At 47.7% G+C, this 22,235-nt stretch overlaps 1 protein-coding gene across 7 annotated transcripts in view; it reads right to left on the reverse strand.

Annotated features, from left to right (window-relative positions):
• The window catches only part of MVP (major vault protein), a 25,320-nt gene continuing 3,085 nt past the window's right edge, over positions 1 to 22,235 (reverse strand). For 2 of the 7 annotated variants that reach the window (XM_080978748.1, XM_080978747.1), the window contains exons 2-18: positions 16,038 to 16,105; positions 15,508 to 15,637; positions 14,135 to 14,330; positions 13,499 to 13,622; positions 12,992 to 13,123; positions 12,813 to 12,907; positions 11,320 to 11,556; positions 10,760 to 10,885; positions 10,257 to 10,415; positions 8,703 to 8,941; positions 6,915 to 7,112; positions 5,434 to 5,569; positions 4,952 to 5,163; positions 3,708 to 3,824; positions 3,465 to 3,591; positions 1,549 to 1,737; positions 1 to 284 (exon numbers count right to left, since the gene is read on the reverse strand). In XM_080978748.1, coding sequence (XP_080834874.1) covers positions 162 to 284; positions 1,549 to 1,737; positions 3,465 to 3,591; positions 3,708 to 3,824; positions 4,952 to 5,163; positions 5,434 to 5,569; positions 6,915 to 7,112; positions 8,703 to 8,941; positions 10,257 to 10,415; positions 10,760 to 10,885; positions 11,320 to 11,556; positions 12,813 to 12,907; positions 12,992 to 13,123; positions 13,499 to 13,622; positions 14,135 to 14,330; positions 15,508 to 15,629 — 2,532 coding nt within the window. In that variant the 5' untranslated portion in view covers positions 15,630 to 15,637; positions 16,038 to 16,105 and the 3' untranslated portion in view covers positions 1 to 161. Of the gene's footprint in view, positions 285 to 1,548; positions 1,738 to 3,464; positions 3,592 to 3,707; positions 3,825 to 4,951; positions 5,164 to 5,433; positions 5,570 to 6,914; positions 7,113 to 8,702; positions 8,942 to 10,256; positions 10,416 to 10,759; positions 10,886 to 11,319; positions 11,557 to 12,812; positions 12,908 to 12,991; positions 13,124 to 13,498; positions 13,623 to 14,134; positions 14,331 to 15,507; positions 15,666 to 16,037; positions 16,106 to 16,228; positions 16,434 to 22,235 lie in introns of those variants that run through there. The other 5 variants (XM_080978745.1, XM_080978749.1, XM_080978746.1 and 2 more) reach the window with 5 other exon arrangements.

Raw genomic sequence — 22,235 nt, forward strand, 5'->3', positions numbered from 1 at the left:
TAGATTGCTTCAGTGTTTATTGTATACTTGTACAAAAAAAAAAAAAGGCACATTCAAAGGAGGCTCCGATGGCCTGGGGAAATTATTACATTCTATGTTGTTTGCAAAGGTACTTAAAGAAAGCTTTCATCCGGAAGGGAAGCATCCATCTCCAGGATCTATCAGGTCTCAGAAGGCTTGGGCAAAATCCCCAACAATCCTCCTGCAGCTGTGAAAAGGTTGATAGGGGAAGAACCATCTGTGATGAGTGTGGATTGAATGCCCAGGCCCTGGAGTAGTTTTGCCTGCATGGAAGATAATTTATTTTAATAATAATAATATAATTAAATCTGTATACCACCCTTCATCCAAATATCACAGGGCACAACCTAAAAATATAAAATGAGGACATAAAATAAAATAACAAAAACCAATAACCCCCCCTCCCACTAACACATTTTGAAAGGCATAGAACATCAATCAGCCAAAGGCCTAGTTAAAGAGAAACATCTTCACCTGGTGCCTAAAGATATGTAATGAAGGCACCAGGCAAGCTTCCCTGGAGAGGGCATTCCACAAATGGGGAGCCACCACAGAAATGGCCACCCTCCAGACATCTCATGGAGGAGTCACATGAAGAAGGGCCTCAGAGGATGATTGCAGGGTCCAGGTTGGGTCATATGGGGAGAGGTAGTCCTGAGCCATTTAAAGCTTTAAAGGTCAAAACCAGCACTTTGAATTAGGCCTGGAAACTCATTGGCAGCCAGTGCAGTTGGGCCATGATCAGTATAATACGCTCAAATCATCTTGCCCAGGTGAGCAGCCTGGCTGCCAAATTCTGCACCAGCTGAAATTTCCAAACCATCTTCAGAGGCAGCTCCACATATAATGTCTTGCAGTAATCTAATCTAGAGGTTACCAGAGCACAGACAACCAAACTTAGGCTACCCCTCTGCAGATAGGGGTGCAGCTGGGCACTCAGGGCTACCCGCTCCTAACTCCAGAAGGATACAGTGGTCGATGGTATTGAGAGCCACTGAGACGTCGAGGGGAATTAACAGGGACACATTTTCCCTGTCTCTCTCCCAACAGAGGTCATCATACAGGGCAACCAAAGCAGTTTCTGTGCCAAAACCAGACCTGAACCCTGAATGAAAAGGATCTAGAAAAAATTTTCCTCCAAGAATGCCTGGATCTGGTCCACGACCACCCTTGGACCTTGCCCAAGATTAGTGAGATAATTCATCAATCCCCTTGGCCAAAACATAGCAATCTCTTAGGATTCTTTGTCGCTAACACTCAAGTTCTGTTTTGCCCCCCACATCCCTCAAGTCATTAGGCCAGGTCAAGTTACTTGCTTTAGAAAAAGTTCAGTTATCTTCTACTCCACCTGGCAGGCCATCACCTGTTGCTAGATCCTTCCTAACGGAAGCCGCCAGCAGGGATAGAACTGGGGCCAAGCACAAGCTTTGCCGCTGAGCTACGGCTCCTTCCCCGATAAAAGTGACACACTTCTAAAGAACCCCTCCCTATTGCTCCAGAACCCTCTCTCCTCTCCTCGCTTCTCACCTGCATCTCTGGGCCGGCCACAGCAATGTCACGGATAGTGCTGGCCCCCAGCGCATTTATCACAGCCTCAAATTTCTTCACTTCAACAGCGGCCAGAGCCTCGGCCCGAGCCACGTCCAGCTCGGCCTGAGTCTTGCAGAAGCGCAGCTCCTGCTCTCGCGCTCGGTCCAGGCGCTTCAGTTCTGACTCCTGCAAGGGATGGTGGGGAAGAGAGTGCGCAACATGCTCAGCACATGGGACAAGGACAACCGGCATAAAAGGGTTTGTGTTGTTTTTCTGAAATAAACATTGCACCTAGGAGGACACATTGGTTTGGATCCAAACATCTGAGTGGAAGCAAAAGCAGTCCACTAGCACAGTTCCTTAAACCAGGAGCAGATGGCCTTGGATTACAACTCCCACCATTCCTTGCAATTGACCATGGTGGCCGATTATTATATATTATTGTAGATGTATCTATACCTCGCTTTTCCCCCTGGCAGGACTCAGGTAGCTTGAGTTGGGAATTCACCAACATCTGGAGGGCCACAGTTTTTAAGCCAGCTCTACGTTAAAACATCTGCACAAGAGCCTAGAAGCAGAGCAGCGTGTGGCATGCAGTCTTGATAACTGGGTCTCATACTTCCAATTATGGAAGAGCTTTACACCAAAGGAAAAGCATTTATTATTATTATTATTTTCCACTTTTCTTTCCCAATGTCCTGGAGACAAGGGTATAAAGAGAGGCACCACTTCGACAAGAGGAAGATGGCTTTTGTATTGAGAAAGGCACTTCTGGATTCAGTCAATGTATTTAAAAATTCAAACGTGCCACTAATACAGCCATCATTTCTTCTAAACAAATTTGGGCAGCTGCCAGGGCCTAGGGCTCGCCGAAGGAGCCACCGAGCCAAAGGCTCCTGGAATAGCTGAGCCATGGAATTTTAAAAGTCTCCAGGTCAGGCGTTCCCGAGTGTAGTGTTCTTGATGTATTGATTAAGAAACATTTTCTTAATCAGGAATTTTTAATTCCACTCAGACAAGGGTAGAATGCTAGAGCTGAAATGGATCTCAGCATGCCGTCCAACTCAACTATATCTCCGTGCAAAAAAATCCACCACTGTAGCAAAATGCCCCAACCCTGGCAAGCGCTAGAGAACTGTGCTAACAAAACAGAGAACCAAAACAATGCTATTATTAGGCTAAAGGTGCAGTTATGAGTTAAGCACAGAAAGGAAGAGAGTAAGCAAGCTTCTGACAGTTGGGAGGGAAATTATAGCAGTTGGAAAAATGGCGAATTGACTGCTAAATTACAAGGGCACAATGACGAAGTGTTTAAGGAGGAAATGAGATCACGGATGGATTTATCTGTCAAATTATCACCCATACATGAAGTTGTAGGCAGGATTTGAAATATAAGTCGTGGATTATCGAAACAGTTAATAAAAAGGAGTTAAAAAACAAACATCAGGAAAGAAGGGGTGGGAAGTCAAGAAGAAACTATGTATGTATAAAAAACTGTTTAGTGACAAATGCTTTGGAGATTTTAAAAAAAGAACACAAAAAAGAAGAAATTATAGTAGTCAACATACGTTTTCAGATGAGTTTTCCCAGCAGCCCACAACACAGTGGTACCTTGGTTCCTGAACGGCTTAGCTGTCGAACAAATCGGCTCCTGAACGCCGCAACCCTGGAAGTGTTCCGGTTTGCGGACGTGGCTTCCGATTGAGTGCAGGAAGCTCCTGCAGCCAATTGGAAGCCACACTTTAGTTTTTGAACGGTTTCAGGAGTGAAACGGACTCCCAGAATGGATTAAGTTTGAGAACCAAGGTACCACTGCACTGTGCTAGAGAGGAGAACAGGAGAGCCACCACTGTCTTGGCGCCAAGAGGAAGGAAGACTAGGAAGGAACCACAAGAGGACACAGAGGAGCTCACCGTCTCTATGGCCGTGGCTTCGGCCTTCAGCTTGGCCTGCAGTACTGCCCCTTCACCTTCAATCCGGGCAGCTTCTGCCCGTGACTGGGCTTCGGCCTTTGCTGCCCCAGTGCTCTCGACTGCTGTGCTGTGGGGAGAGGAGTGAGGGAAGGTGAAGCCCCCCTGGGCGTTATCTGCCGCCAGGCCCATGCGACACTCAGGGCCCCTTCGGGGTTGGCCCCTTCTCAGTCCTGACTCGCTCACCTCAGTGCTTCCAGCTCCAGCAGCTCCTTCCGGGCCCGTTCGGCCTCGGCCTGGTCAAGGATTTTCTGCCGCTCAAGACGCCCGCGAGCCTCTTGCTCCAGCCTCTCTGCTTCGTGCCTGAGATGTGGGGAAAAGAAAATGGTATCAGAGAAGGAGAAAACAGAAGGGCAGAGTGGGCAGGGCAGAGATTCATCCATTTGAAGGACTGCAAAAAAGTTGCCGCCCTCCTCTCTTGGTCTGAAGCTCTGGTGGTCTGAAAGGGAAAGGGGGTGGGAGAGACCGCTTGCCACTTGTGGAAGGGTCAGGAAGATGGAGAGGGACAAGGGAAAACTCCTTGTGGGGCTTGGATGTTTTGAAAACAATAGATGTCGACACTTGGATGGAGTCAAGAAAGGAGCTTGGGAAGCCTTAAACTGCCCATGCAGCTGCCAAGACATGCTTGAAAGTGTGGCACCTCAATGACCTGCTGAAATTTCAGAAGCCAGAGAGATGCCCGAATCAGATTTCCGGTGGTGGCAGAGCCGTGTTTAGCTCCTTGCCTCTTCTCACAGCTAGCTAAAGCAGAACAAGCAACAGGACACGAGAGGGGTGTGCACAGCTGTTTCATCTGCCCAGCAGAGAGGGCTGCTTGTCTTTGAATGAGAGCAGAGCAGAGCCCGGGGTCTGGACTGAAGAGATCATCCCCTCCCAAATCCCTAATTTTATTGTACCACTTGCGTGAGTTTTAATTGAGAGCTACTCTGGGAGCTAATCTTGGATGGAAAGAGAGTGATAACTGTGTAATCCCTGGTGGCCATAAAGACCAGCTTTAATTTGGTACAGGATTTTGAAATCTACATGCCATGTACATGCAAAATACTGGATGTGTGCGCACACACTGGATATAGAAAACAGTCCTGCCTTTTAAAAACAGGAATGAGTTTTAGATTTTTCTGTTTTATTTTTAGGGTGGTTTTCATGTTGTCTTCAGTCGCTATGATTTACACTGGTTGTTTTTTTTTAAAAAGCAACTAGCATGATTTCTAAGGATTTTCCAAAATGACACTGCATGTATCATGATGCTCCAGAGTCAGAATTCTGGACAGATGGTTGTTTCATGGACATTTTGTCCTAATGGGGGAATAGGAATAACAGGCCAAAGAGAAGGAGGGACCAGGCAATGCTTTGGCCAAGGAAGTGTCACATGGATTGGGGAAGTGTCGGCTTGAGGGTCCCCCCACCCCACCCCCGGAGAGGTTCCCTACTTGGCAGCTGCCTCCTGAGAGTTGGTGGTGATCTCGATAGCCAGCTGGACGCTTTTCTGGAGGGCATCTCGCGTCCTCTGGTCCACGGGCTCCACGCTCTGGATGTCAATGCTGCTGATGACAAGGCCGTTGGGGGCGAACCGGAGGGAGCCGCGCATGGTTCCTTCCCCATCGAAGCCAAACACGGCAGCACAGATCAGGCGGTTCGAGTTCTGGCAACATTCATTTCCAGTAAGAAATAGCATTTCACAGCTTCCGCGCCAGCTAACGCATTAGTATAATGAACTGGGGAAATGACAATGCAAAACCAAGACCTGCCACTTTGCCTTAGGCAGCAAAATATATTGGTCTGGCCATGGATATTGATGAATACAGGACTAAGGAATTTTTTTTTTCCAAACAGAAAGGAAAAAAAATAGAGACACAAAGAAGTATTTATGCCCTCTGAGTGACAGGAAGTCAAGGGGGAAAACACAGCTCACCTTATGGAAGTCGTCAAAGGTGACAGCAGCCACTGCCCCCCGGATACGAGAGGCCAGGGTCTTGCAGGCGTCACCAACAAAATCTGGGACACTAAACAGGCGGGAAGCTTCAGCAGCAGAGGGGATCTCAAAGTGCCTGAGGGGGGAAATTGGTGGATATACTTGATAGTCCTCAGTTGTATAAACAAATATAAAAATACATGACAGCAGCAGTGTGTAGTCAAGGTTCAGAGAGCCTGCCTGCCTTGGCAGCACTGTCTTCCAGTACTTATGGAATGGGACTTAAGCAAAACACACTTGTCTTCCCTGACAGATACTGTTATCTGTCATCTCCCACAACTCTTAGCCAACTTGACCTGACCTCCCATGGCCCCACCTCATTCCTTCCCTCCAACTCACATTTTATCCATTGTGATCCTGCTGAAAAATTACTTTGTGCCAAATAAAACGCAGTGGAGGTATGTAAGTAAAAGGGCAGAAACACAAACATATGTGGGTCTGGGTCTATTTCAAAACACACCCACCTACCCATCCAGACCAGGAATGAGTGAGGGGTGGAAATGACAGCCTCCCCCTGGCACACACAACACACTTTGCGGCAGTCTTGCTGCGTGCAAGTAGTTTTCTTCTGGCCAGTTTCCTTCCAGCCTGTCTGCCATGCTGGAACTGAGCCAGAGGACTGGGAGAAATGGCTTAAATACTATACAGCACAATGAGGGAAGGTGGAGAATAAATCTGGGGAGCGAGGGGCGGGTTGCCCTCCACTCCATCATGTGTTCTTTCTTGTTTAAAAAAGAAATACACCCCACGTTTGCTTTACACGTGAACTGTAAAGAGACCTGGGTGACACATGCGTCTTTCCCCATCCTGTTTTATTTCATAGAATTATGGAGCTGGAAGGGACCTCAGGGGTCACCTGGCCCAACCCCTGCAATGCAGGATTCTTTCAGGATTTGTTCGAGTGTGGGGCTTGAACCCAGAACCCTGAGATTAAGAATCTCATACTTTACCAACTGAGCTAACCCAGAGGCTTCAAAAAAACATATGAATTCTGGGAGGAGAATAAAGCACACAGTGTATGCCTGCGTGCGCTGTAAGACTTATAGATAACATAAAAAAGAAAATAACAAAAATACTCAGTTCTGTGCATATAGTGGTACCTCGGGTTAAGAACTTAATTCATTCTGGAGGTCCGTTCTTAACCTGAAACTGTTCTTAACCTGAGGTACCACTTTAGCTAATGGGGCCTCCCACTGCCACCACACGATTACTGTTCTCATCCTGAGGTAAAGTTCTTAACCCGAGGTACTATTTCTGGGTTAGCGGAGTCTGTAACCTGAAGTGTCTGTAACCTGAGGTACCACTGTACTTTCAGTCCTCCATACTGTTATCAACATGTCCCCCCCCCCCCAGCACAACACCCTTCTGGCCCACCTGAGGGTCTCCCTTCGGCCTCCCAACAGCAGTGGTCTCCAACTCACCAGTTGTAAGCCAGCTGCAGCTGCAGGCGGGCATGGTCAGCCGTTTCAATGGTGACAACATCAGTGCAGAAATCCGGCCCCAGGAGGAGGCAGAGGGCACGGCGAGCATGGGGGCGCTTGGGTCGGCCCCCCGACAGGCTGAGCACCGTGAACTGTTCATCTGGACCCAGAAGCACAAGTTCTGGCCCAAAAACCACCCTGAGGGGGAATAAAAGGGGGGGCATTAAACTTCATTTCCAACTGACTTTGAAATGAACTCTTGAAAGGAACACGGCACCTCCACCAGCACAGATCTTCATAGCCCACCTACGTCGGAGATGTTCCCAAGATACTGCTCAACCAAGACAGAACTGCCATCTACCCTAAACTCATTTATTCCTGCTCAGACACTGATTTTCCACAACAGAAGTGGAGTTAAAAGAGGGATTTCGCAAAGCATTTAGAGCAGCGCAGAACTGACCAGTGATGCCTATCTTTATGACCTCAGCCCTTTCAAAATGCTTACTCACAAGGAAGTCCCGTTCAGAAAAGGTCTCCCACAAGGTTCATAAAATGTTTCCACTCGTTTTGCAGCTTCCTATTAAGAGTAGGATTAGTGATGAATCACCCCTAGTTTTGAAAACACCTGATCCCATGTTAGGAGGTCCTTTCATTAGCGGCTTCCTTTCATTGTTTCTAGTCTTCTAGAGAAACTCTCTAACTATGGGCCTCACAGAAGCCCTCAGAAGGTTCAGTACAGCTTTGCCTGCCCATCCTGGGCAGAATAAACCTGCTGTAAGGCAACCATGCTGTCAAAAGCTCACTGGGAAACAATAAGCTAGGAACGAGCTCTCAACCTAACCTACATTGCAGGGTTGCAGCAAAAATTAAATTAAATTAAATTAAAATGTGTGTGTGCACATGTGCAAGAGCCATGGATGCTATCTCGAGTTCCTTGAAGGAAAGGTGGGATATGAACACAAAAGGATGCGGGTGAATGAATGAAAAACGAACAAGACAGCTCACCTGGAAGAAACCTTAGTCACACCATCTGCTTTTGGTGCCAAGGCTCTTGGAACAAGGGCAGAGACAGAGCAGGTGGAACTAGCAGAAGCTAGGGCTGCTGTGTCACTGGCCAAGGTTTCCTGATGCAGAACCAGAGGTTGCTAGCCAGGAGCCTGCAGAACCCTTTACAGGTGACTTCCTCCAAGCCCAGTTCACCTGAAGAGTCTGCCACAGGGAGAATGCCAGGCGAGAGGCCACAAAACAAAGCAGGAATGCTTGCCACCTTCAGGCCAAAAGGTTGGCTCTTTGAGGAGCCACCCTTCTCAGGCAAGGGGAAGGGGGCTTAGAGGAGCAGGTTCAAATTGGGAGGGTGGGGCTGCTAAGGCTTCATTCCACCATCAGCCGTTGCCAAGAAAAAGCTCACTCAGAGCTTCTCAGGGCGATGCTTTGCCTTGTGGGAAACTCCCGCAGAACAGACCAGCAGCCCCTCCACGTACGATTAAGGAGGAAAGGCTTCCTGTCGGGTCAGAGGCCACAAATTCCTGAAATTAATTCCCAAATGTAAGCCAGGGGTGGGGGAACTTGTGGTCAGCAGGCACCCAAGTCCCACCAGCTCCAGCCCAGCAAGGCCATGGAACAGGAACAATGGGAGTTGTAGTCCAACGACGTAATGGAAGAACATGGGCTTCCCAATTACTGAGTTAAGCAAGACCCTCAAATAACATACTGCTCCCCTCATGTTTCACGTTTAGCTTTCTTCCAAGGGTGGAGGGAAATCTCACACTCCCTCATTGGTCCTCTCACCTGGACTTCCGCTCCTTGTAGTCGTACACTTGCACTGCGGCATTGTGGGGGACGTGGTAGGTCACAACCCGAGTCCGGTCACGGGCCGCCCCAGTGCCCCCTTCAGATGTATCCCTGGAACGATCAACAACAGCGTCCCTTCCGACAGTCAACAAGGCCTCCACGTGGGGCGGAAGCTCCTTCTCCCACAGCTCCTCATCCTGAGACAGCATGTAAGTGTGGCCAATTACAGCTCGGACCTGTGAGAGAGAGAGAGAGAGAGAAAGAGCAGTCAGGAACTATGCTGAGCTCTGGTACAATAGATTGGAATATGCTGCAATAACATCATTGGCTGAAAAGCCTACCAGAATAACCTGGAATATTATATATTCACTTTACACAGCCTAGCAAACAAAATGGCTTCTTTCTTTCAAATGCTTTTTCTTTCTTTTGGGCAATTCATTTTTATTATTTTTGTGGGGGGGGAGGAGCAAGTACAAAAGCAAGGAACAAATAACCAACAAACATACTAAGCATTGGAAAGTATACTTTTTTCTCAATATATTTGAAAAAATAACGACAGAGGAAAGGAACCCAATTAGGCACTCTTAACTGGAGAGAGTGTTACATCAAGTAGCGAATGTCTTGCCTCGAGAGCAGTAGTCTTCCCCATCATGTGAAAGGAGAAACTAGTGGGCTGGTTTGAGGCACATTCTGTTACACAGCATAAGAAAGGAACCACAATTCCTCATAATGGTTCCTTCTCGAAGGACCTCTGACAACCCTCTATAGTGTTGAGTAACCCTATGGCGCTCAGGAAGTACAACTGACCATACATGGGCCAACCAACCTTTCTGGAAAAACCTGTCCTAGCTTTTCCAATTGAGTGCAACCTCCATGCCAAGAGAAATGCCTCTAATTCCTTAAAGTTTTCTGAGGGGGTTGTGCACTTTCCTGTGATCAGAGAGCAAGCTTCGGTTCAGCTGCCCCAATAAGCTCAGAAAGAGTTGGGAAAATCTGACCCTGGAACCCTTTGACTTGAACACAGTCCCTCCAGGAGTGCCACCGGGGGGTGGGGGTGGGCTCTTTCCTGACACCCTCTCCAGCGAAACAGCAAAACAGCTGGATTGCTGGAGGGACGTTTTACTGGGGTCTTCTGCCGGTGGAAAACGACCTTCAGCATTGCTTCTAGCAGAGGATCATATTCAAGGGACTCTCTCTCTAATCCCTGCAAAGGACCACAACCAAGGCACCAGAATAGAAGTCATATGATGATATCTTTTGCACTCCCGTGTGTGTGTGTGTGTGTGTGTGTGTGAGAGAGAGAGAGAGAGAGAGAGAGAGAGAGAGAGAGAGAGGCCTGCTCTTAAGCTTCAACTGAAGGACGGTTAATAAATAATGTACACAAATACACAAACTGTGTCCTGAGTGCCACGATACTTTTGTTAGCAGTGACCTCTGGAGGTGTGCGTGTCTCAAGGGTGCTGCTAATTGGTGTGTTTAGGCTGTGCTGCGTAGAGGCTTCTCCAGGAGCAGCCGATATCCGGTAACCGCTGTCTTGCCTGCTCCACTCACCTTCCCGGTCTTGATATCCCGCACATAGATGCCCTCGTTCTCAGCCAGTGGGATGGAGTGGCGCCGCTCCAGCACTTCCACCTCGGCTGGCGGCACGTACTCCAGGGGCCCCCGGATCAGCCAACGGTCACCCGGCTTGTGCGTAACCTCCTCTCCGTCCTGGGTGCGAGGGAGAAAGACAACAGGGGGAAATGGCTCCTCCCGTGCCCACCTGCGTTGATGCCACCAGTCTTTTTCCCTGGCGCAAGCACAAGCTCACAGGGGTGGCCGGTGCCGATTACCACTGGGAGGGCAGAAGGCAGGGAGGCCAGAGCCAATGAGAGGCAGAGCCAAGGAATTCTAGTTTTGTCCCCCAACCTGCTGTTGCTGCCGAGACTAAAGAGGAGGCTGCTGACAGCCAGGGCCACCCCCTGGACTGGTTGGGCTGGCGGTCACGCAATGGGGCAGCAGCGCCCCATGTGCTCCAGTGGACCTGCTCCCACTGCAAGCTCAGGTCCTCCTACCTCGTTTGTTTCTTCCAAGGGGCGAAGGGCACGGAGCAGGAGGCCCTCTTCTTCCGAAAGGATGTAAACGTCTTGGATGCCCTGCTCCAGCCACTCTCCAGGCTGCAGGAAGAACGATATCTCCCCCTGCGGAAACAGCAATGAGGGTTGGAGAAAATCAGAGGGAGGCAGGGGGCGGCTCTGCAGCCAGCTTGAGAAATGTGGCGATTCTATTTTACAAAATGTATATACCACTTACTAGAACAAAAGACCTCCTAAGTGATGCGAGACAGTCTAAAGCAATAATTTAAAAATACCACAAAAACACACACAACATTATAAAACACTTGAACTCACTAAAACCACATATCACATGCTAAAATTAGATGCCTGGACTTGGTGAAACAATGAAGTTTTTAGCAGGCCCCTGCCTAATATCAGTATACAGATAAATAGATTCACCCTCCTACAGTGGAAAGAGATTGGCCGTAATTACTAGTGTGAAACTCCCATGGTGCTTTCTGAGGTTTAAAGTACTGTGCCCCCAAAGTCCTCTGTGCTACGTGAGTTTGGGCGCATACCTTGATCACCTTCTTCTGTCCCAGTTGGGGTTTGCCATCTGCTCCAACTGGGTCACAAACCACGCAGTACTGGCAGCTGTTCAAGGTGGTAATATCGACAACACCCAGGACTTCCTCGTAAACATCGGGGATGTGGGCCTCGGTGTCAGCCATGGTGACCAGCCACTCTTCTCCTGTCTTCCGGGTAACACCCTGGGAGTCCCGGAACGTCTTTGAGGCCCGGAGGTGCAGCGCTTTCTATGAGGAGGGAAGGGGGGAAAAGACAAATGGCATGAATTTGTGGGGAAAGCCACCATTGTTTTTCCACATACTTTTCATACAAGTGACCTCCACACACACAACTAGTCATTCTGGCTGGCTGTGGTAGCCAATCACTTTCTACTAGCCAGCTGTGATACTGTACCATCATACTTCAATAATATTCAGATGCATTAGGGGAAAAAAGATACGTAACTTCAGTCTGATGAGGTTATGTAACAACTCAGGTTTTATCTAGATTAATGAACATGTGCTTTTAAAAAAAAAATCTGTGATCCATTCCATGGCTTTTTGACCATTTTAAATTCTGTCCGTCCCCCCCCGCACACATCCATAGACTGTATATATCTTCCTATATACATAAAAACCTAAGGTGCCATCATGTTCTGCAGTTCATGTGGTCACCAACAGGTGGCCACGCCAACTGCAGCATGGGCAGGGTTCAGCAACCTTTTCCAGCCACCGTCCCTCAGACCATGTGGTGGGCCTGACTATATTTTGAAAATAATAATAAACGAATTCCTATGCCCCACAAATAACCCAGAGATGCATTTTAAATAAAAGGACACATTCTACTCATGTAAAAACATGCTGATTCCCAGACCATCCGTGGGCCGGATTGAGAAGGCAATTGGGCCGCATCCGGCCCCGGTGCCTTAGGTTGCCTACCCCTGAGCATGGGGAATGGTCTAGGTAGGCTGTTTAAAGGAACTATTTAACAGCTTGGCTTTTGAAAAACAGGGGGTCATCAGTACTTAGCTAATTGGGAACCACTGGGCTGGAGCACAAGTGAGCCATCTGAGGCCCTTTGCCTAATTTTACATGGCCCTAAGCTGAATTATATATTTCAAAAAAAACTTTGCAAGTGGTCAGTTCAGAGCTCTGGCAAAAGATATTGGCCTCTTCCCTGGCAGTCTAATGAGCAGGGAGGGAGAAGCAGAGGGGGGCAAAAATAAAAGCTGTCCCACCCACTTGTTTGCTCTGACTCTGAAAATATTGTATTTTCAACCACCTGCAGGGTAATCAACTGTAAGTGCCTAGGCTGGAGAGCCTAGAGGTAGCTGATGAGCAATCACTTTCCCCTCAGAGCTGTTGTGATTCCCCATTCTCCAAAGTATGGACCTTGAGCACTCTTAACAATATCCTACAAAACATCCTTGCTCAGCTACTGCAGCAGAGACTTGACCCACATGCCTCCTCCACTCACCACGAGGGGCAACAAGCCCATCACTCACCTTTTCAGTCAGGACATAGGCGTCAACGGTATCAACTACTTCCTCGAACACGCCTGGCAGGTAAGCCCCAACCCGCTTCACCAGCCACTCCTCACCTGTGAAGAAGAGGGAGTCACAAGGCAGGTCATATTGGAAAAACAGAACACCTTACAAGACTGCGGGTGGGATGGCAGGAATACCTGTCACACGCTTATTGCCCTCTCTGTCCTTGCACTCTTTCCGTGCCTGAAGTCTTATGGCTTGGTTGGGCCGAATGATGGTGGCCTGGATAGTCTGCACAACTTCGACCTCCTTTTGTGGGATGTAGGTGCCTATGAACAACAAGGATGTTAAATAAGAAGGTGGGCCTCAAAACACACAGATGAACTTTCATCAGGCCAGGCTGTTTGGTCCACCTATTGTCTAGTCCAGCGTTTCCCCAAATTTGGGTTTCTGGCTGGTTTTGGACTACAAATCCCATCATCTCTAGCTAGCAGGGCCAGTAGCCAGGGATGATGGGAACTGTAGTCCAAACAAAACAAAACTGGAGGACCAAGTTTGGGAAGCCCTGGTCTAGTCTGACCAGCAAAAGTCTCAGGTGAAGGCTCTTCACACCAACTCCTACCTGTTCCTTTTAACTGGGGAAGCCAGCGCTCTGTGTACCAAGCATTTGTGCCACAACTGAACTTCAGCTTATTCTCACTTACCAGGCCCTTCAAACAACCATTCATCCCCAGCAACGTATTTGCCGCCATGGTCATCCTCAAAGTCCAAGAGGGCTTTCAGATGCAGGGCGGTGTTAGGCAGGACAACCTGCAGAGGTGTAACACCCTGGAGAGAGGGAGACAGTGAGCAAAGGGAGTCATAGCAACAGAACAGTTTCCAAGTCAAAGGCTTCGTGCACAGGTCCTGCTTTTTGGATTAACACGTGAAGATTTCCACTGGCTTCTGGCTGGTCACTGTAAGAACAGGGCAACTGGCCTGATCCACCAGGCACTTCTTATGTTCCGACTCCTCTGGAGAATCTCAAAGTGCTGAATCTCAAAGGAACGCCCCACCGGATCAGGCCAAAGGCCTACCTGGTCCAGGATCCTGTTCTCACAGCGGCTGACCACATGCCCCTGCGAAGCCCCCAAGCCAGACCTGGGCACAAGAGCACTTTCCTGCTCATGATCCTAGCTATTGCTATTCAGAGACGTATTGTCTGTGATGATGGAGGTTAATGGAACCATCACTGCTAACAGCTGTAGGCCCAAACACATGTGCCCCACATCTAATGGCCCTCTGATTGTGCCCTCGCTATGGGGCCCCACTGTGGAGAGGAGAAGCTCCCATGTCCTTACCTGCTGTAGCTCTTCCCCAGGGTACAGAGGGAAAGGGTCCTGAGTCAGTCTGATCTCTAGGTCGGCATGCCTAAGCCGCACCTGCCCCCCCACATTGAGCTCAACTGAACCATCTGCTCCTCGGACCACTGGATTGAGGATGACGCAGTAATAGCGAGGGGGGACCATCACCATCTTCACTGGGGCAAACACGATCCTGGAGCGGGAAGCAGGTTTGGAGGGAAGAATTAAAAGGCTCAGCTAGGACTGTGGACTTGTGGGTTCTCTGCAGCTGGGAAGAGATCTTATATCTGAGCTTGTTGGCAGCTCAGGTTTAGCAAAGTGACCTCATTATACCCGTAGTCTTGCAAGGACACTGAGGGGAAAGATGTGGCGGTTTAAACCAGGTTTGAGTATAGCAAGAAGGGAGCTGAGAAAGGCATTTTGGTTTTGGCTTGTGCGTTGTATACATCTTCACTCTTTCTCCCTTGTTAAAACTTGTTTAAAAAACAAAACCTCAATGTTTCCCCCTTCTCACCCTCTTCAGCCTCTCCCCATCGTTTTGTAAAGCACCACTTCTTTCCTCTTGGTGCCTCTCCTTTCTCACTCCATTGCCATGACCATTGTGCAACTGGATCCCCTCCACTTCCCTAACTTCATGCAAATCACTTCCAAACCTACAACAGGGCTGTGCAGTGACAGACTAGTGCAAATAGAGTACAGAAAGGCGAATGTCCTTTGCACCTGAAGTAAGCTTCGGTCTAGGCAAGATTCCACAGTCATGCCTGTTGTAACATACCTAAGAACTTTAGACGAAATAGAAAAATTCCTTCCTGTAGCACCTTAAAGACCAACTAAGTTAGTTCTTGGTATAAGCTTTCGTGTGCAAGCACACTTCTTCAGATACTCTTCAGTGTATCTGAAGAAGTGTGCTTGCACACGAAAGCTTATACCAAGAACTAACTTAGTTGGTCTTTAAGGTGCTACAGGAAGGAATTTTTCTATTTCGACTATGGCAGACCAACACGGCTACCCATCTGTAACTAAGAACTTTAGAGTTCGGTTTGCCCTTTCTGACATTGTTCTCTTTTAGCCATTTTAAGGTAACGATTCTGTTACTGTGGTCTCCCCTACGTATAAATAAAACCAATTTATCGAAAACAAAAAGCCCCAAACATTATGGTTAAGGGCGGGCGATGCCTCTCATAAACAACTATTAAAAAGTGAAGTGTATATCTGTGGGAGAAAGAGAAAATGGTGAAACAGGAAGAGGCGCATAACTACTGCAGGGAATTACTAACACTTGCATCACTCACTGTTTGTGGCACTACTGGAGCCCTCCTGAGGAAAGGGGGCAAACAGAAACTACCCTCCTTTTTTTGAGGCTTGCTCACCTCTCATTGTCTTGGCGGATATAGGTCTTGGGTCCCACTTCCACCCGAGTCACATTTGAGTTCTGGTCCAAGACATGGATGTAGTAGTATGGGGGGATCCGGATTATCGATTCAGCTGCCATCTCGCCTCCTGAGAGCGGTTGTAAAGAGAGGGCAATCTGAATAGGATGAACCCGACAGAAATCTCCAGTTTAAAACGCTGCCCTGGGCACACCCTCGACTCCTGAGTCACCTTCCCATAGGCTTACCCCCGCGGGCAGGGCCAGGAGGAACTGTGCGACACCCTTTGTATCCACATTGTGCTAAAACCAATGCCTTTCGCTGCACTTAATCCTTCAACAAACTGAGGGAACCCAGCCCTGCCCTATTTTGCAGAAACCAATATGCAGCAACAACCACAAGCCCGGATGGGGGTGCTACTAAGGGGACACACCCACTTCCACGGAGCAGAATCAAAGTCTCCAGGCAATTACAGGGAAAGTGCTTAGCAATCCGGCACATAAAAAGACTAGGGCAGGAAGTTACAGGACCTGAATGTTGTTGGAAATATAAATCTCAGGCTAGACTTCTCGAACAGCTTAGCTGCAGCGCTTGGTATCTGGGAGGGAGGGAGAAAAAGCAAGACAAATTAAATTTCCAGATAATGGCAGACGGAAGGATTCAGCAACTCCGAATTCCTCAAGCTCCAGCCTTGGAAGGGATTATTGCTTTTGTAACCAACCTCCCGATTCTAGATGGATAGCATCCAGAGCACATCCCAAGCGAAGACGTCTACTAGCTAAAATGAAGCGGAATCTGCGAGAGGAGAAAACTTACTGCAGAACAGAGCGCTTGTTTTCTGGAGAGTTTTGTAGCCAGGAATTTCCCCCTGAAGCTTTCGGTTCCTGGTAGAGGAGGAGCAAAGTAGCGAGTGGGAGAGAACCTTTTAAAGGGAAAGCAGATTGCTAAATGGATGGTGCAATTTACCGTATTTTTCGCTCTATAACACGCACCAGACCATAACACGCACGTAGTTTTTAGAGGAGGAAAACAAGGGAAAAAATATTCTAAACGAAATAGTGGATATATGATTTTTGTGGTTCATGCTGTGGCCACAGACATGTGATCTGACAGTGAGTTTGGAGTAGCCCAATGCAAAAATCCTGAGGATCCATGTGGATCCATGCTTTGTAACCACGGAGGAGGGAAGGAAGGGGAACCATGGATCCTCTGCTCACGACTGCAGCAGATCCCCACCACCACCCGCAGGCATTCGCTCCATAACACGCACAGACATTTCCCCTTACTTTCTAGGAGGAAAAAAGTGAGTGTTATGGTGCAAAAAATACGGTAATTTATGACCCTAACAGCATAGAAGGAATCATAAGGGCAGGGGCCACACCTTGAAAGAATGGGGAGAAGAGACATTGGTAGTTGTATCCCCTAATCATCATATTGGGAGTTCTTAAACACGACAAACTTATCAAACGGAACTGGGGCTGTTCATAATAGAAGTGTGGCCACACATCTCAGCCACTATTATGTTGCTGAAGCTGGTTCCTACTTCTCATATCCTAGTTCTAGATTTGCCTCACCATGCTGAAGTAGCTTCCTAATTCCCAGTTCCTTATCTGATGAAAGTTCATAACACTAAAAAAGAAATATATGTCCCTGAACTGAATCACAAGGTAAGTGATACTGACCTCACATTCCTCCATTTTCAGGGGACTCTTCCCTTTGGGACAAGCAATGATTTTCTATCATCTAAGGGTTGTAACCAATGTTAATCCTGCTCAGAGCAGACCCTAACTTAGATGCGATCATTTCAATGAGGCTACTCATTGAGTAGGACTAGCATTGGACTCAGCCCAAAATGACCATCTTTGCACAACACTCCTAAATGTGTGATAACATGTGACAATAAAAAAGCAAGGAACTGAGAGCCAGCAACTCAGGATGAGGTTTGGGACCACACAAAGCATGCACCTGCACAACTGGGACACGGTCTTCTAAGAAATGCTGATGAATCCTCTGGGTGCAAGGAACAGCCAAGTGCATGTCTGCACAGGGACAATAGCCCCAAAATGTAATAATATATGTCCCTTGCACCCCAAGTAAGCTTTGAGCTAGATGGAATTCAACACCATCTTACAGAGGACACTGCCCCAGAAGCATGGCTTTGTGGTGCTCAGAGCTTATTCTGGGATGTGAACTCCTAGCTCCTTATTGCCCCCCTACATCTTTTGGCTATTATTCATACGTGAATATGCACTTGACAGTGGCTTATTATCATGTGAAGCTTTGGAGCAGGCAGGATTCAATGCCATATTGTAGAGAACAGCCTTCTGGATTTTTGGGAACTGGTAACTACTGTATTTTTTACTCTATAAGACTCACTTTTTCCTTCCTAAAAAGTAAGGGGAAATGTGTGTGCGTCTTATGGAGCGAATGCAGGCTGCACAGCTATCCCAGAAGCCAGAACAGCAACAGGGATCGCTGCTTTTGTTGTACAGCGATCCCTCTTGTTGTTCTGGCTTCTGAGATTCAGATTTCCTCCCCCCTTGTTTTCCTCCTCCCAAAACTAGGTGTGTCTTATGGTCTGGTGCGTCTTATAGAGCGAAAAATACTTCAGCATCATGCCTACAATGGTTGTGGGCGGTGCAGTGTCAGGCAAAGAAAGAGAGGGTGGGGATCAGGGCTGGCCCACCTGTGAGGCAAGGTGAGGCAACCACTGTGTTGATCCAAAGGTGAACTGTTCTGGAAGCTCTGCTAATACCACCTTGGTAGTTGAGATAACCCCACAATTAATTGGTAGTTGTTGCAGCAATGAGCTCCTATACAGTGGTACCTCGGGTTACATACGCTTCAGGTTACATACGCTTCAGGTTACAGACTCCGCTAACCCAGAAATATTACCTCGGGTTAAGAACTTTGCTTCAGGATGAGAACAGAAATCGTGCAGAGGCGGCACAGCAGCAGCAGGAGGTCCCATTAACTAAAGTGGTGCTTCAGGTTAAGAACAATTTCAGGTTAAGAACAGACCTCCAGAACGAATTAAGTTCTTAACCTGAGGTACCACTGTATATGCATTTGCTTTGTTATAGGCTAATGGGCTTGCTTTGATGTTATCCTTATATGTGGGCTTAGGGTACGGGGCTCTGAGCCAAGAAAGGGGAACTAGCTGTAAGATTTGGGTATTTGCCACCTATGCCTTCACCTAGTCAGGTGGAGTGATGGAAGTTCTGGCCAAAGTGTGTGTGTAGTGGTTAAGTGGTTCAGAGCGGTGGACTCATAATCTGGGGAACTGGGTTCACGTCTCCGCTCCTCCACCTGCAGCTGCTGGGTGACCTTGGGCCAGTCACACTTCTTTGAAGTCTCTCAGCCCCCCACTTGTGGGGGAGGAAGGGAAAGGAGAATGTTAGCCGCTTCGAGACTCCTTCGGGTAGTGATAAAGCGGGATATAAAATCCAAACTCTTCTCTTCTTCTTCTTCAAAGTGACGAGTGCTGCTTTGTGTGTAAGTAATATAAGCAGATTTGCTTGGGTGCAGACAAGCCATGTCCTCGCTGTGGTGTCCGTCCCACATCTGTAAAGGCTGGGAGACGCTGGCAGGCTGATTTGCTGAAATCTGCAACTTTCTTTTAATAAAGCACCAGAACAGTTCACTCTAGCATTTTTTAACCTCCTTCTTTGGTACCCCTGCACCCAACCACTCTCACAAGCCCTCCTTTGGGTCTGCCACCTCAGGCAGCAGGATCCACGGGGGCAGCAGATCCAGCCTGCAAGGAAAGCACCACCCATGGTGGCAATGACGGCAGAACCCCCTCATGCCCGCTCTACAGCAGCCTCTTGACAAACAGGAGGTGCTGTGGGTCTCCCTCCCACCCTTGTTCCCAATGTAGAACTTCACTCCTTCCTTTTCCCCTGGCAATGGGGAGGCACCATTTTGTGGTTTGCCTCAGGTGCCAAAATGTCTTGAGCCAGCCCTGATGCAGTGGTGTAGCGTGGGTTGTCAGCACCCGGGGCAAGGCAAGTAATTTGCGCCCCCTAACCCGTGGATTTGAGCCCCCTAACCAGTGGATTTGTGCCCCCTAACCCTAACCCCCAGATGTTGCGCCCGGTGCGGCCGGCCCCCCCTGCACCCCCCACGCTACGCCACTGCCCTGATGGAGAATAACAGCTGAAGTTTGAGCAGTGGTGGGAAACACTTCACTTGTTGAAAGCCTGTCCTTTACATAGCTGTAAAGTCACAAGGGAATTCCCATGCGAGGGAAGTGGCCTACCAGATATCGTATCATATCCTTCCTACCAGATATTGTATAATCCCACTCATATATAAAGATACTTGAGACTGACTTACTGTAAGGTTACCAGATTTTTTTCAATGAATTCGGAGACACTTTTCAACTTCAATGGATTTTGCATGGGGACTGATTTGTAAATCCGGGGACTGTCCCCGGGAAACAGGGACGTCTGGTAACCTTAACTTACTGGGGTATTAAAATTGTTAGAGATTTTCTACTTGACTTAGAAGCATTTTTATATATCATGCTGGGATAGGTGGGTCTGATGAAAACTTGTAAAAAATTATTAAATTCGGCCTGGTTATTTACTTCTCAAGTTACATAACTCCTTCAATAAACAAAGAGGCTAGCAACCCAATTGCTAAAAGCTGGCAAATTACCAATGACTATTTTAGGGCAGGGCTCCCTTTTTAACAGTTGCATGAAAGGAGGGAATGCAGCAGGTGCTGCTTTTTCAATCACTTCAACAATGAGGGGAAGACTATAGGGCTGCAGTTAAAGGCACAGGAGCCCTAGCACAGTTGGCCACCCTAATCTACCCTACATCCAGCATACTCATTCAACTTCAGATAGAAAAGTTTTTAGCATTCACAGTGAATTGTAGCTGTTTTAGGGACCAAGGAATCTCTGCCTGAGATGTCATCCTACAATTCTTATGTTCCTTTGGGGCAAAGCACTGGTGCCTAAACTGCTTTACATTTGTGTAATGGATGCACACTTGGTATGCTGTACTGTATCAGACTACCTGAGTACATCTAGGAATACATATTTCTCTTTAAGTGGTTGAATAATTTACCCATGGGTATGAGCTCAAGCTTTGAATCCTTGCTTCAAATCTAGACAATTATTTCTTACAACACAATCCTAACCATGTCTACTCAGAAGTAAATCCAAGTGAATCAATGGGATTTACTCTTAGGTAAACAGGATTAGGACTGCAGTCATAGCCTCATCTCAATTTATCCATTTGTCAAAAATATTAGCCCAACTACCGTTGTCTATGCTCTGGTAACCACTAGATTAGATTACTGCAATGAGCTATATGTGGGGCTGTCTCTGAAGATGGGTTTGGATGCTTCAGCTGGTGCAGAATTCAGCAGCCAGGTTGCTCACCAGGGCAAGACTGTTTGAGCATGACACTGATCCTGGCTTGACTGCACTAGCTGCAAATTAATTTCTGGGCCTAATTCAAAGTCCTGGTACTGGACCACAATACCCCAAAGACCGCCTCTTCCCATATGATCCGACCCAGACCCTGTGATCATCTTCCAAGGCCCTTCTTCATGTGCCTCCTCCATGAGAGATCTGGAGGGTGACTGGCAACACAACAGGCCTTCTTGTTTGTTTGCTCTCCCCAGGGAGGTCCGCCTGGTGCCTTCATTACATTTCTCTACAACCAGCCCTTTGCTGTGTGTGGCAGGGAGGGGAGCGTTGCTGGTTTTTTTGTTTTTATCATATATTTTGTAGTTTTTTATCTTTTATTTGTGTTGTGAACCACCCGAGATTTTCAGATGGTGGGCAATATACAAATGAAAAAGAAAAGCCAACCTCAAAACATTATTTTAACGATTACAGAAGCAATGTATGAGAAATTATTTCAGCACTTCTCTGGTTATTGGCTACACAAAACAGCTTGGGGGAGAAATTCATTGAAATTCTAGCTTGAAGAGGAGCCTCCTATATTATTCCTTTTTTCCTTACAGTGCTTCCCCTCCCACACCTTCTTGTATGGGATGTAAGTCCACTAAGATCACAAGAGGTCTACAAAATAATTATCAGTTAAATACTTTATTTAGTTTAATTGAAGGTGGGAATTCCTGGTTACTTTTGATGCTTTATTTTCTTCCTTCTTACACATTAACAGTAAAAAAGGAGGGAAGGCATCAGTCGCAGGGATAGTAGACTGAATAATATATGCGTTTTTAAAAATTAAACCCAACATGCTTCACACTTAATTCTTCATCAGGAACACTCTTGAGCAACTGCTTTCAATCCTGGCCTCTTCACATTTATTGCAAACATGAAACAATCCGGACTGAAATTCGCTCACAGGCGGCACTGCTGGCGCTCAGGCAGCGTAAAATGGAGATCACAACTCATACGGGAAACGAGGGGAGGCGGCAAATCGCGAGGTGCTTTTACTACGCATGCGGCAAACGCATACTGCAGTCTTCACGGCAGTCGGAAGACACAGGCGTCCCGCTGCGCATGCGCTCTCCGAGGCTTTAGGAGCATGCGCATTGATTTATTTACACTATATAGCCGCGCGCGCGACACAACCAGCGAGCTGTACTGCGCACGAGCGTATTGTTTTCGCAGAGCCTCCGCATCGGTCCATGCACGGCTCATTGCTACGCCCCCGTTCCTCCCAAAGCGCATGCGTATTTTCCTTCTTTTCAGACTACGGTACCGAACTGCTGCAAAACGCATGCGCGTTGAGAAATAG

Source organism: Podarcis pityusensis (assembly GCF_964106645.2).
Source record: "Podarcis pityusensis genome assembly, chromosome: 13".
NCBI classification, from domain to species: Eukaryota; Metazoa; Chordata; class Lepidosauria; order Squamata; family Lacertidae; genus Podarcis; species Podarcis pityusensis.